The sequence below is a fragment of the Schistocerca gregaria genome, chromosome 3 (genome assembly GCF_023897955.1).
Source record: "Schistocerca gregaria isolate iqSchGreg1 chromosome 3, iqSchGreg1.2, whole genome shotgun sequence".
In the NCBI taxonomy this organism is placed as follows: domain Eukaryota; kingdom Metazoa; phylum Arthropoda; class Insecta; order Orthoptera; family Acrididae; genus Schistocerca; species Schistocerca gregaria.
The window spans coordinates 112,452,035-112,471,619 of record NC_064922.1 but is presented as its reverse complement, the minus strand read 5'-3'; the positions used below and the strand labels follow the sequence as shown (position 1 = coordinate 112,471,619).

At 42.8% G+C, this 19,585-nt stretch overlaps 1 protein-coding gene across 1 annotated transcript in view; it reads right to left on the bottom strand.

Annotated features, from left to right (window-relative positions):
* Positions 1-19,585, bottom strand: part of LOC126355272 (gamma-aminobutyric acid receptor alpha-like) — a 250,968-nt gene that overhangs the window by 160,799 nt on the left and 70,584 nt on the right. Inside the window, exon 4 of the mRNA XM_050005560.1 lies at positions 14,136-14,359. Coding sequence (XP_049861517.1) covers positions 14,136-14,359 — 224 coding nt within the window. The remainder of the gene's footprint in view (positions 1-14,135; positions 14,360-19,585) is intronic.

Sequence of the window (19,585 nt, the reverse complement as noted above, 5' to 3'; positions counted from 1 at the left end):
AAGCATTACTTTTTCACCATTTTCCAGTCAAATGTGCAGTAGGCATATGAAATAACAAACCGTGATCAATAAGCCTCTGCCCAATCACCACTACATTACGAAGTACTGTGACGCTGAAACACAATAACACAGTGCCACACACAAACGTTTTCCTGGTTTATTGAATATATACATTTAAATCAAGTCTATAAATATGTTTTGTGTATTATCGTGATGTATATATGTTTTAATATTTTCCTGTGTGCAAAATAAGACAATGTAAAAATTTGAAGATAATGTTTTTGTTTAATTAAATGAGTATTTGATTTGGAAATGTTAATTGTATTGTAACGTACATGAGTATTTGTTATGTAACATCTAATCAGAATATTAATTGTATTGCAATTAGTTTTTGGAGATGGTTAGTAATGTATGTTACTGGTGACTTCTGATGAACTCAGACATGCAATTTAAATTGCAGGTACAAATGTAAAATGGACGATAATTAAAGCACAGGGAACTCAATTATTGCCAATAAAAGCAAAAAATATTTTGAAAGAGGTGCTTATGGACGTGGAAAACATGCAGGCACCCACACAAAAATGAAAGCTAATGAGGATGCACAAGAGGCAGTGGATAAGTAGTCTGATTCCGCTTTTCAGGAATAGGAGGTTTATACACGAAATGCTTAGAAGTGGGTATGTATATCTGAATAGAATGGTGCAAAAAAATGTAAATAATAATTCAAATGTTTTTTTATGTGGACACAGATGCTATAGACACTTTATGAAAATTTCTTAATCAATTTTAATTAGTGAATGGTCATGTTGTTTAATTGATGTCAATTGGTAATAGATCAGTGAACAAATGATTTCGTTTTTTATTGTGTGCGTTATAGCAATAATAAATTTGTTGTATGATTCACCTTTTCAGTGTACATAATTGGTTTTGTAAAAAAATTATTTTCTGATGACCTATATAGTATCTGCGAACAGCATCTAAATGAGTAATGAAGAGATTGTTTCGGACAATGGCAAATATTTAATTGAATTTTAATTCCATGATACTAAAAGTTCGTTGGTTTAGGGACTGGTTGTTACGTATCCAGCGTTTCATTGAGTCTATATTTACTAATATAGAACAGTGAAGCCTGGGGAATCTGAAACATAACAACACAGTGCCGACATATGAATTTATTTAATTCAATTTTAATTCCATGATACTAAAAGTTCGTTGGTTTAAGGACTGTTTGTTGCTTTATTAATTATATACATTCAAATCAAGTATATAAATATGTTTTGTTTATTAGTGTCATGTATATATGAATTAATAATTTACTGTGTGTAAAATAAGAGAACGTAAATAATTGTAGTAGACGTACTGGCAACGTTAGGGAATATCGTTATGTAAACCAAAGAGATTATTGTTATTGTCGTACTGTTGCTGAGCGCAGGAGCGCGGCGCAGTCGAGCATTGTCTGTTGGGTAGTAACGAGAGACGGTTAGTAGCGAGCGAGCGGATCGGACACAAGGGAGAAATTACTCTACGAGAGGATGCAAGACTTGTTTCACTGCGAGATCACACGTGCAGGGTAGCCATGCATAATGTTGGGAAGTAATTGGGGACAGCGCAAAGCGTCAAGGATAATTAGTCTTTGAGAAGAGCGAGGGGAGCCCAAAGTTTATTGTGTTGAAGACCCTTTGGCCGTACATTGTCGTGGTATAATGGACCTGGCCGCACCGACCACATCACTATGAAGTTAGATCCAACCAGTTTATCATTTAGAATTGTGAAAGGCTTCGTTGCGTATCGTCGAATAACAAATACTTTAGCAACTTATGTGTGTTAAGGTGAGTAATCCTCAGTAATAACTACCTGTTACGATCCTCTCTGTATCCATAACCAACCGAGTTTGTCATTATTCCACTGAAAGTAAATTATAAGAACAGTGAAGTTTATGGAACTGATTAATAATTTAAATGAAACTGAAGAAATAGTTAGTTATTTAGGACTTGATGATTTAGTGCTGATTATTGACATTTAATTTCACAAAGCAGTATAGTTAACAATATTTCATGTTCAGACAATTTTGTGTGAGAAGTAATTGATGTAACAATGGATCAAAGTATCAGACTGCGTAATCACTTTTAAAAAAAAACTTGTTATTGTAGTGCACTCTATTTGAATATTGAATTTATTCTTTTCGAAAAGTTTAGCTTTTCCGAAACAGTTTAATAACACCACAGTGAAAAACGCAGTTAAGTTGTTATATATCTGACAGTGTGAAGAATTATTAATTAATTTCATGACACAGTTGCAAGCTTGCTTTTTTCCATGAACGAAATTTTTCTGTGTGGTCATTGTGTTTTGATAATGAGTGCGACTCAGTGCCTTTGCAACTGTCCACGCCCGGCATCATGTTACAATAGTAACGTGTTTTAGTTTCAGAGTCAAGAGTTTTAATTGGTTTCGCTCACACTAAGTGAGCTGGAGACTGTTCATTTACAGTAATTTCCAAACAGAGTCAAAATTAATTCATCATTTCGGACCAAATTGTCACTAGCTGTTTCCGTATTATTTTGAACATTTTTTTTATTTCTGCCGTTCGTTATTGCGCACAGTAAATCACACAATAACGTTCAAGTTATGACAGCAGCCTACTTCTTCCAGGTAATACTTTCATTTCGGATTCGATGCCTTATCCCAAATTAATATAAAACCATTGGAAACTCGGTACTTCTGTAATTAATATACCACCAGGGAAGGAAGGGGGTGTTGTAACGCCATAGCAAAGTTCTGATGCCGGTCCTTGTGGCCGAGCGGTTCTAGGCGCTAGAGTCCGGAACCGCGTTACTGCTACGGTCGCAGGTTCGAATCATGCGTCGGGCATGGATGTGTGTGATGTCCTTAGGTTAGTTAAGTTTACGTAGTTCTAAGTCTAGGGGACTGATGAGCTCCGATGTTATGTCCCATAGTACTCAAGGCTATTTGAACCATTTTGAACCAAGATTCTGATGCTTCCAACCAAAGATACAGTGCGTATATCACAGTGCTAGAGAATACATATTTCCGCATTTGATTCTTGGGAGTTCTTAGATTTTTTCGAAAGTGTTAGTTTAAACACACGTCTAAGTGAACTGTAAATGGTTAATTAAGGTTTCCTTCAGAGTAACAAGTAATATTTTAATCTACGAAACGTTTCGAAATTTTTTTTTATTCTCAAACCATTTTTTATATTAGCAGACTCAATATTATTAACAGAACATAAAATGAAACATTTTTAATCATTTTGTGTGCACAGATTAATGCAGTGAAAGACATCTTTTGTGACTTACATGAATTTGCAACGTTTCACTGAATATGAAACCTTTCTTTTTACATCAGATCAGTATAATTGATGCTAGCTGTTTGGACATAAAAAATTTACAGGCCCCTCCAGCTGCTTATTGTCTGTCCACATGGCCTGTCTCTCAGAGATCACAATATTATCACTAAATACATATATGCTACATTCGTAAATGTATGAGCTATTATTGAACTGCTTTAATCACTAGTGACATGTAAACTGCTTTACTGAATCATGAATCATTTTTCAAAAGAACAAAAAATCATGTATTTAAATTCGAATTGCTCGCTCATCAATTTGTCTACCTCCTCAGTCTTTTGTTTGTATATTTTCCATTCTTCAGTTTCTTTAACTTCATTCCTCCTTTTCTTCCCTTACGATACATGGACGATACATTTACTGCAATGAGGGTAGGGGAGGAGGATCTGCCTCACTCGACTTTTAACCAGCAGTATGACAGCACTGAATACACTTTAGAGAAATAGTCCGAAAGAAAAATTAGCTTCTCAGACTTAATAGTAACAAAGGTAGAGAAAAGCTGAAGTTTCCCATTTATGGTGAACAACACACTCAGATGGGCTAATAAGGAATAATTCCAACTACCTACTGCCCTATAAAAAGTTATGTTTCTCTGCTATGGTATCTCGTTTGTGTAAACTTCCATTAGACGAAACGGAAATTCAACGGGAGATATACATCGTTACGCAACCAGCAGTAGCCAATGGTTTTAAGAGACACTTAATTATACAACTTCTCAATAAATACAAAAGCGAAAAACACACATGTATGAAAGAAAAAAAATTATTACGTTCAAATATTATAACCGTATTACCGAAAAGGTAGTGCACATAGTCCGAAAATAGTAAAAACAAGCGTTCAGAACAGATGGCGAATTAAGGTAGAAAGTAAAAAGAGAATTATAATGCATCTGGTGTGTGTAGACAACAATGGGGAACATGTGATCATTTTTATATAGGCCAAATGGTCGGCATTTTGTTGTGAGATACAAGGAACATATCACCCCAAACAACCAGTGTTTTTGGCAGTAATTTGCGAAGCAAAAAATATACAGTGAGTGGTACTGATAGTACTATGCATATTTCAACGAACAGGCTGCAATTAAATATATAGTAAAGTAGTTTTCTTGTGTCATATCAGTAATTTATAAAACAGTGTGTTAACATCTGAGACGTTTACCAATGTAGCATCTACGTATTTTGTGGTAACATTATGATCTCAGAGGCAGAGCATACTGACACACAATAAACGATTGAAGACGCCTGTCAAATTATAATGTCTGAACATCTAAAGATGTCTACCAAATTTTGTATGTATCAAGACAATCTTAGTACAACGCTTATTATATTTATCTTATGTAAAGACAAATGTATTACGTACTGTGATACATTGCAAACCCAATTACGTCAGAAAAGATCTGTTAGACTGCTGCATTTTGTGCACACAAAGTATATGGAAATATGGTATATCATGAATTGTTAATCAGCAATGATCAACGGCATGAGGATGCAGTAGGCATTGAAAGTCATTATTTTGAAGAAACTGAATGTATACCCACAGGATCTACGGCTTGTAGCTAAAGAAGTGTTACGACGATCTCTCCATTGGCAAAAGATTCCAGAGTAGTACCTCATTCGGGTAGGTGAGGGAACTGCGGAGGAAGAGGTGACCATGAAAGAAAGACTGAATACCCAACGAAAGGATAACATTCTACAGGTCGGTGCGTTGAATGTAATGAGTCTGAACATGGTAACGAAGCTTGAAAATCTGAAAAGGGAAATCTAGATACAATGGGTGTCAGTGAAGAGAAATGGAAAGAAGTCAAGTATTTCTGGTCAGATTAGAGTAGAGTAACAACAACACTAGCAGAAAGTGGTACTAATAGGAGTAGGAAGGTAGGGCAGAGAGTGAGCTACTGTAGTTCAGTGATAGGTTTGTTCTCATTAGAATCGACAGCGAACCAACACCGAGAAGATTTCGGTTATACATGCCAACGTCGCAAGCCGAAGATGAAGACACAGAGAAAACATATTATGATACTGAACGAGTAAATCAATATGTAAAGGGAGATCATGATGTAACAGTCATGGAGGACTCGAATACGGTCATAGGGGAGAGACTACAAGAAAGGGTTACGGGAGTATATGGGCTTGGTGGCAGGAATGATAGAGGAGAAGGCTTAATTGAGTTCTGAAATAAAATTCAGCTAGTGACAGCGAACGCTCTTCTCAATAATCGCAAGAGGAAGAGGTATACTTAAAAAAGGCCGGGAGATATGGAAAGATTCCAGTTGCATTATATCATGGTCAGGCAGAGACACCGAAATAGGTACTGGATACAGTCTGTGATCACAGTGTAGTAATAATGAATACTAGGTTGAAGTTTAAGAGACTAGTCAGAAACGCAAAGAAATAGGATACGGAAGTACCAAGGAATGACGAGATATGACTGAAGTTATGTAAGGCTATAGGTACAGCATTAAGCAATACCTCAGTGGGCTGTATAGTTGAAGAGGAATGAACATCTCTAGAAAGGGCAATCACAGAAGTTGGAAAGAAAAACATAGGTAAAAGGAAGGTAATTACGAAGAAATAATGGGTAACAGAAGTAATTGCCGAAAGAAGGAAGTACAGAAATGTACGGGTAAATTGAGGAATACCGAAATACAAGGTACTTAGGAACGAAATAAATAACAAATACAGGAAAGACGAAATGGAAGCATGAAAAATGTGACGAAATCGAAAAAGAACTGATTGTCGGAAAGACTGACTCACCATACAGGAATTCAAAATAACATCAGATGGAACTAAAAGCCTGGGAGGTAACATTAAGAGTGCAATGGTAATTCCACTGTTACATGCATGGGAGGGATCGGAAAGGTAGAAAGATTACATTGAAGGACTCTGTGAGAGGTAGGACTTGATTGATTACCTAAAAGAAGAAACAGGAGTCTACAGGCAACAGATAGCCGGTATAGTATTAGAATCAAAAGAGCTGCAGATGAATTAAAATCAAATAATATTCCGTCGGAATTTCTAGAATCGTTGGGAAGTGGCAGCAAAAGGACTATTCACAGCCAGCCACTGTGGCGGAGCAGTTCTAGGCGCTTCAGTCTGGAGCCGAGTGAGCGCTACGGTGGCAGGTTCCAATCGTGCCTCGGGCATGTATGTGTGTCATGTCCTTACGTTAGTTAGGTTTAAATAGTATTAAGTTCTAGGAAACTGATGACCTCATGTGTCAAGTCCCATAGTGCTCAGAGCCATTTTTGACTATTCACATTGGTACGAAGAATGTATATGACTGGCGATGGACCATTAGACTTCCAGAAAAACGTGGTCCATACATTTCCGAAGATTTCGAGAGTAGACAAGTGCTAGGATTATCGACAGTGAGATTAACAGTTCATGCATCCGAGTTGATGACAAGAATAATGTGCAGAAGAATGGAAAAGAAAATTGAGAATGTATTAATGATTATCAGTTTGGTCTTAGAAAAAGTTAAAGGCACCGGAAAGGCAGTTTTTTATTTTCGGTTGAAAATGGAGCAATACTGAAGAAAAACCAATATACGTTTACAGACGTACCAACCTGGAAAAACGTTGGACAATGTCAAATAGTGCAAGATGTTCGAAATTCTTATGAGAATAGGGGGAAGCTATAGGGAAAGACGGGTAATATCTACAAGAACCAGCGGGAAAAAATAATACACGAAAAACGAAGTTAGGTTGAAAAGGCTGTATAACAGCGATGTAGTCTACCGCCCCTACAGAGCAACCCATATATCGAAAAAGTGATGCTGGAAATGAAAGAAAGGCTCAAGAATGACTTTCAAATTCAGGCTGTAAGGACATCAACGATACGATTCCTTGATGACATTGCTGTTCTGAGTGAAAGTAAAGCAGAATTACAGGATCAGTTGAATGGAATGAACAGTGTAATAAATACAGAATAAGGATTGAGAGTAAATCCAAGAGAGACGAACGTAATGAGAAGCAGCAGAAATAAGAACAGCGGGATGCTTAATATCAGACTTGAAGATCACGAAGCACACGAGATTAAGGAATTCTACTATCAAAATAGCCCATGATGGACAGAGCAAGGAGGACATCAAAAGCACACTAGTAATGGAGAAAAGGACATTCCTGGCCGAGAGAAGTCTACTAGTCTCAAAAATAGGCCCTAATTTGAGGAAGAAACTTATGAGAATGTGCATTTTGAGCATAGCACTATATAGTGTGACACATGGGCTGTGTGGACAACGAAACAGAAGGGAAACGAAGAATTTCAGATGTGATGCTGCAAAAGAATTTTGGAAATTAGGTGGAGTGTAAGATGAGGGATGAGGAGGTTCTCCGCAAAAAAGAATAAGTGGAAAACACTGACAAGGACGAGGGACTGGATAATAGGACGTCTGTTATCTCATCTTGGAATAATTTCTATGGTACTAGAAGGAGCGGTAGAGGGTAAGAATTGTAGGGGAAAACACAGATTGAGAGTAAGAACTGTAAGGGGTAACAGAGATTGCAATACATCCAGCAAAGAACTGAGAACGTAGGTTGGAACTGCTACTCAGAGATTAGAATGTTATCTCAGGAGAGTAATTCTTGGCAGGCCTCATCAAGCCATGCAGGGTACTGATGACACAAAAAGTACAGTAGATTAAGAAATGAATCATTAAAAGAGATAGGCGACATTAGCTTTTAGAGCAGGAAAATAACTAGCGATAGCGGAGAGTTAAGAATACAAAACACAATCCGACAGTAGCAAAGAAAACTTTTTCTCGAAAAGAGATTATCAATTTATGTGTGAGGAAGTCTTTTGTGAAAATGTTTGTTGGGGTGTAGCTCTATGTAGAAGTTAAACGTGGAGAAAAACAGGACAGATAAGAAGAGCATAGAAGCATTTGTAATATTACACAACAGTGTTGATGATAAGGTTATACACACCTGGAAATGGAAAAAAGGACACATTGACACCGGTGTGTCAGACCCACCATACTTGCTCCGGACACTGCGAGAGGGTTGTACAAGCAATGATCACACGCACGGCACAGCGGACACACCAGGAACCGCGGTGTTAGCCGTCGAATGGTGCTAGCTGCGCAGCATTTGTGCACCGCCGCCGTCAGTGTCAGCCAGTTTGCCGTGGCATACGGAGCTCCATCGCAGTCTTTAACATTGGTACCATGCCGCAACAGCGTGGAAGTGAACCGTATGTGCAGTTGACGGACTTTGAGCGAGGGCGTATAGTGGGCATGCGGGAGGCCGGGTGGACGTACCGCCGAATTGCTCAACACGTGGGGCATGAGGTCTCCACAGTACATCGATGTTGTCGCCAGTGGTCGGCGGAAGGTGCACGTGCCCGTCGACCTGGGACCGGACCGCAGCGACGCACGGATGCACGCCAAGACCGTAGGATCCTACGCAGTGCCGTAGGGGACCGCACCGCCACTTCCCAGCAAATTAGGGACACTGTTGCTCCTGGGGTATCGGCAAGGACCATTCGCAACCGTCTCCATGAAGCTGGGCTACGGTCCCGCACACCGTTAGGCCGTCTTCCGCTCACGCCCCAACATCGTGCAGCCCGCCTCCAGTGGTGTCGCGACAGGCGTGAATGGAGGGACGAATGGAGACGTGTCGTCTTCAGCGATGAGAGTCGCTTCTGCCTTGGTGCCAATGATGGTCGTATGCGTGTTTGGCGCCCTACACTGGCCGTACACCTCTGGTGATCGTCGAGGGGACACTGAATAGTGCACGGTACATCCAAACCGTCATCGAACCCATCGTTCTACCATTCCTAGACCGGCAAGGGAACTTGCTGTTCCAACAGGACAATGCACGTCCGCATGTATCCCGTGCCACCCAACGTGCTCTAGAAGGTGTAAGTCAACTACCCTAGCCAGCAAGATCTCCGGAACTGTCCCCCATTGAGGATGTTTGGGACTGGATGAAGCGTCGTCTCACGCGGTCTGCACTTCCAGCACGAACGCTGGTCCACCTGAGGCGCCAGGTGGAAATGGCATGGCAAGCCGTTCCACAGGACTACATCCAGCATCTCTACGATCGTCTCCATGGGAGAATAGCAGCCTGCATTGCTGCGAAAGGTGGATATACACTGTACTAGTGCCGACATTGTGCATGCTCTGTTGCCTGTGTCTATGTGCCTGTGGTTCTGTCAGTGTGATCATGTGATGTATCTGACCCCAGGAATGTGTGAATAAAGTTTCCCCTTCCTGGGACAATGAATTCACGGTATTCTTATTTCAATTTCCAGGAGTGTATATCATTACTAATGTAGAGGTGCTGAATTGAGTACTTGAGGTACTTGAGTAAAAGTACGTAAGTAAAAGAATTGACAGGTTAACAGGGAACATCGTGGGCTATCAGGGAATCGTTTATTCAGTAACGGAGGGAAGTGTCGGCAGTGAGCGTATGGTAGGGCGAGGGGCGGATGTGTAGGAGAAAGCTAAGGCTCGACAACAGTAAGCGGGTGCGATTCAGTGTAGGTTGGAATAGTTTTGCAGAGATTATGGTATAGTGTAGTACAGACTAGGGTGGACACATACATCAAACTAGTCTTTGGACTAAAATCCACAATAAGAACATCGTTCATGATTCATTACCTAACAAGCCATATTTCAGTAGTCATAGCGTTGATACACCTGTGTCTGATTCTCCCAATAAGGTGATGGGATGGTTACGACACGATCGTCGCATAGAGATAAGTAGTTCAAATCTCATAATGAAATTTTCACTCTGCAGCGGAGTGTGCGCTGATGTGAAACTTCCTGGCAGATTAAAACTGCGTGCCAGACCGAGACTCAAACTCGGGACCTTTGCCTTTCGCGGGCAAGTGCTCTACCAACTGAGCTACCCAACCACGACTCACGCCCCGTCCTCACAGCTTCACTTCTGCCCGCGAAAGGCAAAGATGACGAGTTTAAGTCTCGGTCCGGCACACACTTTTAATGTGCCTGGAAGTTTCAGTTCAAATCTCCATACATATCTTACCATATCCTAGACCATCCTGCAGCGCGATGTGGCGCAAATGTTAACACTGCCAATTCTCAGTTCTCTTATCGGACAACCATATTTAAATTTTTCGTCGTTTTCGTAAACCTCCTTAGATAAATACCAGACTCTTCCTTTGAGAAGGACGTGATCAATATCGTTCCTCAACCTTCTCCAAAGCAAGATCCCAAATGACAACGGGACGTTGCAGCCGAATCCTGCTTCCTCACTTTGGCACATTTGCTGTTACAATTCAAATGATGGAGTTGAACACTTCAGCGTCACTTTCCCTAGCATGAGTCACTTCTTAGCGTATTGGCACTATGCTTAAGACACTAGCCTCACATTCGTGTGGGTGGTAGTTCAAACTGCCGTCCAGCTATCAAGATGTACACTGATATTCCAAAACATTACGACCACTGCCGACCGTGACGTTGGATGGCGCCTGATGACGTTGCGGGCACCTGACGCGGTAACAGACATAGACATAGACAGGGGATCGCCCCAGCGAAGATGTGGGCTGCACATGGGAAATCCTTTGAGATAAAAGACTTTGACAAAGGTGAGCTTATTATTATTATGCTTAGCCTATTAGGGAATATCTCGAAAACAGTGAAGCTGGTCGAATGTTCACTTCCTACTGTCGTGAGTATCTACAGAAAGAGATAGGACAGTGAAATTACCACCAGGTGATAAATGGTCGGATATCACGACTCTTCACAGAACGTTGTGTTCAGAGGCTTGAGTGTTCCGTAAAGTAATGGTGATCCGTGGCATCTCTGCTGAAACAGCACAATGTTGGTGCACGCACAAGTGTTCCAGATCACACCGTTCTTTGTACAATGTCGAACATGGAGCTCCATAGCAGACCACCCGTAAGTGTTGACATGTTGATCCAACGACATCGTCACTCGCGATTGCATTGGGCAGGGGACCAGCGAAGTTCGACCGTCAATCAATGGAAATGTATCGGCTCTTTGGGTGAAGTACATTTTTGCTGTACTAGGTCGATGGTCGTCTTCACAAACGTCGTTATCTAGATGAACGGCGGCTTGAAACGTGCAACGCGCCACGGACACAGGCTGGCGGTATTATGCTGTGGAAGACTTTCTCTTGCACTTTCATGAGTAGTGTGGTAGTAATCGAAGACAGGCTGAGAGCTACGGACCACCCTCATCCCTTCATGCTTGATGTCTTCCCCGAAGGCGATGTCATCTACACTCCTGGAAATTGAAATAAGAACACCGTGAATTCATGGTCCCAGGAAGGGGAAACTTTATTGACACATTCCTGGGGGTCAGATACATCACATGATCACACTGACAGAACCACAGTCACATAGACACAGGCAACAGAGCATGCACAATGTCGGCACTAGTACAGTGTATATACACCTTTCGCAGCAATGCAGGCTGCTATTCTCCCATGGAGACGATCGTAGAGATGCTGGATGTAGTCCTGTGGAACGGCTTGCCATGCCATTTCCACCTGGCGCCTCAGGTGGACCAGCGTTCGTGCTGGAAGTGCAGACCGCGTGAGACGACTCTTCATCCAGTCCCAAACATGCTCAATGGGGGACAGATCCGGAGATCTTGCTGGCCAGGGTAGTTGACTTACACCTTCTAGAGCACGTTGGGTGGCACGGGATACATGCGGACGTGCATTGTCCTGTTGGAACAGCAAGTTCCCTTGCCGGTCTAGGAATGGTAGAACGATGGGTTCGATGACGGTTTGGATGTACCGTGCACTATTCAGTGTCCCCTCGACGATCACCAGAGGTGTACGGCCAGTGTAGGAGATCGCTCCCCACACCATGATGCTGGGTGTTGGCCCTGTGTGCCTCGGTCGTATGCAGTCCTGATTGTGGCGCTCACCTGCACGGTGCCAAACACGCATACGACCATCATTGGCACCAAGGCAGAAGCGACTCTCATCGCTGAAGACGACACGTCTCCATTCGTCCCTCCATTCACGCCTGTCGCGACACCACTGGAGGCGGGCTGCACGATGTTGGGGCGTGAACGGAAGACGGCCTAACGGTGTGCGGGACCGTAGCCCAGCTTCATGGAGACGGTTGCGAATGGTCCTCGCCGATACCCCAGGAGCAACAGTGTCCCTAATTTGCTGGGAAGTGGCGGTGCGGTCCCCTACGGCACTGCGTCCATCCGTGCGTCGCTGCGGTCCGGTCCCAGGTCGACGGGCACGTGCACCTTCCGCCGACCACTGGCGACAACATCGATGTACTGTGGAGACCTGACGCCTCACGTGTTGAGCAATTCGGCGGTACGTCCACCCGGCCTCCCGCATGCCCATTATACGCCCTCGCTCAAAGTCCGTCAACTGCACATACGGTTCACGTCCACGCAGTCGCGGCATGCTACCAGTGTTAAAGACTGCGATGGAGCTCCGTATGCCACGGCAAACTGGCTGACACTGACGGCGGCGGTGCACAAATGCTGCGCAGCTAGCACCATTCGACGGCCAACACTGCGGTTCCTGGTGTGTCCGCTGTGCCGTGCGTGTGATCATTGCTTGTACAGCCCTCTCGCAGTGTCCGGAGCAAGTATGGTGGGTCTGACACACCGGTGTCAATGTGTTCTTTTTTCCATTTCCAGGAGTGTATCAGCAGTATAATTTTCCTTCTATCGGAACGACAACCGTGTTACATAGGTTTGAGAATCATTGTAGTAAACTCACGTTTATGTCTACGACACCACCTGATACATAGAATCAGTTATGTGTTTCGTTCCAAAGACGGACAAACAAGCTATTCTGGAGGTGTTTATAATGTTTTGGTTCATCAGTGTGTCTCCTTTGGCTTCCCTAAATAAATTAAACTTTATGCTTAGTCAGTTTCACTGAAAATGGACGTGATGAGTTTTGTTTCTCCGTCCATTCCCAACACGACGGTGAACTCTCTTTCGAGTGACCACATTGTCCAGAGAACTTTAAAACTGAGTCTTCACTCGTGCATCTGTATTTGCTACTTTGCCCAAAAGCTTCAGGTATGTACATATATAAATGGTGTCTGTGCTTTCGAACATGTCCAAAAGAACAGACACGTTATGTGATCCCGTGGCTTCATAAATTGTATTAAAAGGTTTTCAGTGTCACTAGCCACATTTGGACATTGAAATAAATCAATGGAAACACAATAGTACTTGTGGCTGACTGGGACTCTAACCCGGAACCCCCGCTCATCGTGTCTGGTCGCATTAACCGAATGACGAACGAGGGGTTTATTGGTAGGTGACACTACACTTGCCGTGTGCAACGGGCTGAAAATTTTGATCAGATCGGAAGTGTGCTCGGATGGCTGAGATGGTTACGGCGAGACCGGGGCTAGAGCCCTGGCCAGTTACAAATTTTGAAGTGTTGCCCTTGGTTCATCTCGTTGCCCAAATGCAGCTAGTGTCATTGAAAATCTTTCAATAATATTGTAGGGCCGCTGGATCACTTAACCTTTGAATAATTTCAAGCAGGCTTTTCGTTGTTGTATAACGGATGTTCAGATACCTATTATGTGAGAATGGAAAGATTGTTTATGTCCACACATACATTATTTCTGTTCCTAATCCTCAAGTTACCTTATAGAAGTTTGGCTTCTTGTTCCCAAGAACACAGTCAATTTGTTTCAATCATTAAGTACGTCACATTTTTGAAAATGCCTCCCACACACTCCCTTCCAGTCCAACCGTGAGGCCATCGGATGAAGAGGCGGCGGAATAGTTCACAGTCTTATGGCTGGACTTGACCAACCGTAAGAGAGCATGTGCATCTCACCTGGAGGAGTAGAGGACGCGCCCGTCCCGGTAGAGCCGCACGAACTTGTTGGGCGTGGTGATGGTGTGCAGGTAGGACTGCTTCCCGTTGTAGAAGTAAGTGTCCGGCTTCCAGATGCGCGCCAGCATCGAGATGCTCAGCGCCAGCGTCTCCTTGGAGCCGCCGGTGAACGCCAGCCGCCGGTCTACCCACGACTGCCGGAAGTAGCAGTCCATCGAATACGTCTGCACAGTACCAAAGGCACCAGATTAGCAGAGCCATCACATTCGCAACTAAAATTAGCCACCTCTGGCTCAAAAGAGACCTGTGAAGATACATGTTAATTTAACAAAAAGTATCTCTTTTGGCAACACCCCAAAGAATATACAGCTAGGCTCAATGTGAGAACCAACTCCTCCTGATAGTGGGCACCACACGTAGCCGCGAATTGATAGAGTGCCCTATCTGTGCAAGCTAACCTCAAGGATCAGTATTCGGTCCTACTCATTATATTGTGTATACCATGGCTGTACTGAAAATTCAGTGCATGTAACATTATACGCAGATGTTACTGTGATCTTCTGAAGAAGTGTCACAAATCATTTTCCATAACAGTTCTTCTAGGACTGGTCTGTCATCTTCGAAAACTGGGCTCTTCTATGGTGCCTAGCTTTTAATCCCCGGAAGAGCTACACTAGACAATCGACGTCACACGGTAGCTGATTCTCGTCACCTTTTCACGAGTTCAGTGGGGAGTCAGCAAAATGTCCAAGACCACATGCTATCTAATCACAACGATTGGTTTTTTTTCCCTCTATAGCACGACTGTGTTGGATGACGACATCAATTAAACTTATGCGTATTAATTAGCCATTATCAGGTGTGATAAAACTAATGGTTCTCACCACCAGTAATGACCTGTGTCATAGTTTTCAAATAACAAGTTAACAGCATCTTTCAGCTTGTGAATGTATTTCTTGGGTAACTGACTGCATTTATTCTTACAGTAATTGAAATTGAAACGGAACTTGTTTTCCCGTTTTTCCAATACATTCCGATACAGGAGAACTATAGCCAGAGTGTTTTGACTCTGCAGAAGTGAATTCCGTGCATAGGAAACAGAAGAGAATGGACCAAGTGGTGTTTATTTATTCATTTTATTTCATGTGTGCCACGTTTCCTCGTATCCTTTCTCGTATGCGACCTTGGACTGTATGAATGAGATAGTATGAGATAGTAGAGGTCGTAGCATTGCATGTGTAGAGTCGTTCTGTGGTAGGATAGTACCAACCTGTAAACGTGAACAATTTTGGCAAATATGGTGGGTGAATCAGGTCAGAGAGGTCGAAGGCACGAGTATTGGCTCTTTTGGTTGGTGAACCGTCACCTTCACCACCTTTAGAACAAAGAACGGTTGGGCGAGGTGTCTGGAGGTCCCCTTGTTCCTGCGTGACGGCGCTGGACAGACGTGTAGACGCAGCTCTCGATTTTGGTAATGTTAACAAAGGTATTAGATTGTCTGAAATTTGCTCGGTAATGAAGTCCAGATGTTGAAATCAGGTGTGGAGTTACCGCTAAACCCCCATAAGGCAATTTATTTTCATAATATATTCAAATTTCTGTAGAATTTTGTATTTGTGTCTTGATCAGGTCACGCTCCATGGGTCTTAAGCTCACGGTCGTATTATTGCTTTGTGTTTAACCGAAGTTCACTCATTTAATGTATTTTAACGTGGTTTTTCATTTATAATAGTATTTTAGGGGATTTTATTTATTTGCTATATGTTTTCTTTGTAAAATTCCTTTCGTGCCACGTGGTCGGTTGGAGCAACCGCCACATTGATAAAGTGCAATTTCGATCTGAAAATTTGTTTTAGACGAGTTAATAACCATACGGTAGTGGGCGAGTGTAAGATAGGGAAGGAATAATTCTGTTTCTCCGTATGTTGTGCATTACGTAAAATACACAGTTTAAACTCGTGCATCTAGGAAAAGTATAAGATTTTAATGCCCATTTATTTGCTAAGGAATTGCGAAACACTCTTCCACTCTGACCTAGTTTGCTTGCTTTGCTGAACTTGTTTTGGATCACCTATAGCAATTGGATGTAATAAACACGTGTTTAGGTGTAATCGTGTGTTTGCATAAAATTACATTGAAGCCAGGTCTGCGCTCCCATCTCCCTTACCTTATTACGTGGAGAAACTGAACTATGTTAACTAGTGAGGCCAGTTATGGTGATGTATATTGCAACATAATCACGGTTAGTGGTTGAAACGCCATCGGTGCTGAATAAATAGCAATTAATCTCTGCCCTTGACTGATTATTTGCTCCCTCCATCACACAGAATAGGTGAAAGTCTGTACCACAGTCGAATCCTTGGTCATGAAAGCAATTAAATTAAAAAAAAATTATGTTATCCCTTGCGTTCTAATTTTAGCGGTCGGTGGAAACCTTCTGCTAGAAATTATTATAACCCGGCAATAGTCCGCAGGGGCCAGTTATTTCGTGGACCGCATGAATTTAAGAAACCATTTACTTCAGACGGTAACTTGCAGGAGCTGTAGGGACATGACAAAGCGACGGTAATCTTCCTACTTAGGTAGAGTTTTACCACCACCAAAACTGGAAGGTTACGTTGCAGAATGTCTGTTTTCTTGTCTGAAGCTGTAGGAGTGTATTTTTCTGCATTTGCATTTTGTGATGTAAGTTTGCAGCTGCCTACGCGCTGTGTTAGCAGTGATTTCGTGTTGCCAGTGACACCTGCTTACGGCCGCGTTGTTTTGATTCATAATCTTCTGGGCAAAGTTTTCTCATTTCTCCAGCTGATGGCGAAATGTTGGCTCCCTCTCTTTGTATTGATTCATATCTCCACCGTAATTATTGCGATAGCAAGTCTCTTGCCTTTTCTTATTATATCTGCTGTCACGAGGGATCTCTTCCCAATTCTGTCGTACATTCAGCCAGTCTGTTACGTCTAACTCCTTCATTATCCACGATGAACTTCTGAATACCGTTGTATGATGTTCGCTTATCTGTCCCATACTTCGGTGACCATATATTTTTGTAGTAGAGACCGAAATTTAAATGTGCTCATTACCAGAGGTGCGTTTTTGTAAAATTCGGTATGTCCTGGTTTCAAAAGCAGTAACTGAGTTATCTTATAATTGAGGGCAAAATAAGTAACGTTCACACTAATCAACGGGACACAACACAGCGAAGTCACTTCCAAGGTATTATAGACTCAACAGTGTTTTAACTGTCACCATACCTCATCCGCGTCATCAGGCCGTTTAGCCGCATGATGCGACGCAACCGCTTCCCGGTTGAGGAGGAATACGGGCGACAGATCGAACCTGCCTGGAGGATTAACGAAGGGGGCTCATTGGGGCGTCCAGCCTGGATGTGTTTTTTAGGCTGTTTTCCACTCTCCAGTAACTGCATACCGAGCTCGTTCTCGTTTCCGTGTTCTACCTCAGATACTCCTAGAGATACAGATATGCTGCGCAAACATTTTGAAGTCTTTCTCATACTTGCACACAGAGCTGCACAGTCTCTTCATTTTTGGACACCTCATACATCCGGTCTCATGAGAACTGTATTACACATTACAATCTGTCTCTCTTTCCCTTCCAGAATAGTTTCTCTTCCACTGAAACTTACATTGACAAATTGTTGATGTCGGGGCGTAAATACTGTTCACATTCCCTTCTTCTGTTAATTTCTTTCTTCGGATATCACCTCATTTCGTAGCATATTTATTGCCTAATTTTTTGACATGCTGTTGTAATTTCAGATGTTGCCACTTTCATGTAATTTCAATTTTCTCAGTGGTCTTCTTTTACGACCGTAATACCGAGTGCTGTAAAGGTATTGTTTCAACATTTATTCCAGTATTCCGTTCAGTCTCTGTTTAATAAAGCTCAGCTTTTGTGGGCTATGGAAATTTTAACCGCCAGTGGAAATGCAGTTTGAGTTTCTTTCCTTTCAGTTTCTTGCATGCTAAACGAGAACAAGGAGACATCAGTTTAGTACTGTGTAGCACAACCTAACCTCTAGCGTTGATAATGCCTTCATTTTAGCAAGGAAGAGTGGCAACAGCGCTGGATAGCCGCGCGGTCTCAGGCGCCTTGTCACGGTGCGTGCGGCTCCCCCCTTCGGAGGTTCGAATCCTCCATCGGGAATGTGTGTGTGTTGTCCACAGCGTTAAGTTAGTTTAACATAGATTAAGTCGTGTGTAAGCTTAAGGACCGATGACCCACGCAGTTTGGTCCCGTAAGGTCTTACCTCCAAAAGAGGCAACAATTGCCTTTAGCGGCGCCAAGTCGCAGTGCTGCCAATCATACTTTATTACATTCGTTAGAAATACCAATTTTGCTATTCATAAACGTATCGACAGAAAAAGTAAAATTGTAAACTTCGGCGGCTAGTGGATGAATGTGACACTGTAGCGTGGTTTCACCTCTCAGTTAGCAAGGATAGTAAACAGGGGGCAAGTCGATACCAGTTCTTTTCACGTTTTATTCCATGTACTTAGATGGACAGTCACTGTGCCTAGTACACACACGCGTGAACAGTATACGCGGGTGTCAGTATTTTAGAGAGAACGTGTAGGTGGTCGCAAAGAATCCTGTTGGAATCGCTGGACATCTGAATAGGAGCGATGCCACAGCTCGACGATGTTGCCAGGAATGTGTGAACCGTGGCCGAACGCAGCATAAAGAAGGAAGCCGTCAACGTAGAGGGACGACAGAATGTGATGAACGAGCAGTTATAAGAGAGGCACTCAGAGTCCCGGATTCACCACTATCGTTGACCCAATGTGTAAATGGTTCGTCAGAGACCACAAAGACCATTAATAGACGACTCGCAGAACCGGAACTTTCACGGTGTCCCTTGCGCCGACCATTATTGACGTCCTACACTAGCAATCCTGTCCTCAGTGGTGTCTGGCACATTCGGCTTGTAGTCGCATTGAATGGAGTAGAACTGTCTCCAGTGATGAGCCTCGCATCGAACTGAGTCCAGATGACCAGCAAAGATGTGTCTGGAGAGGGCCGACACAGAGGTGGGACACCAACCTGACCTGCCCCCCATATTGCCGAAACCAGGATTGATGGTCTGGGTATTACATCACTGCGTAGCAGGACCTGTCTGATTGTCATAGGCGGCTCCTTAATACGCAACGATACGTGGACGATGCTCTACGTCAGATTTGGTCGTTGCCCATTCATGGCAAGCCATCCTTGACTTATATTTTAGCAAGGATTTTCTGGTGCTTGCGTTTGTGCTTACCAAATCGTATCTTGGCCAGCGAGGTAGCTGGATCTCTCTCCAGCTGAGAATGTTTGGATCATTACCATCAGGACCCTCCAATTAGTTAAGGATTGTGGCGATCTAACGCTCCAATTACACGGAGCTTCGCACGGTATACATCATGAAAACATCCAACAATACAGTCAATCAGTTC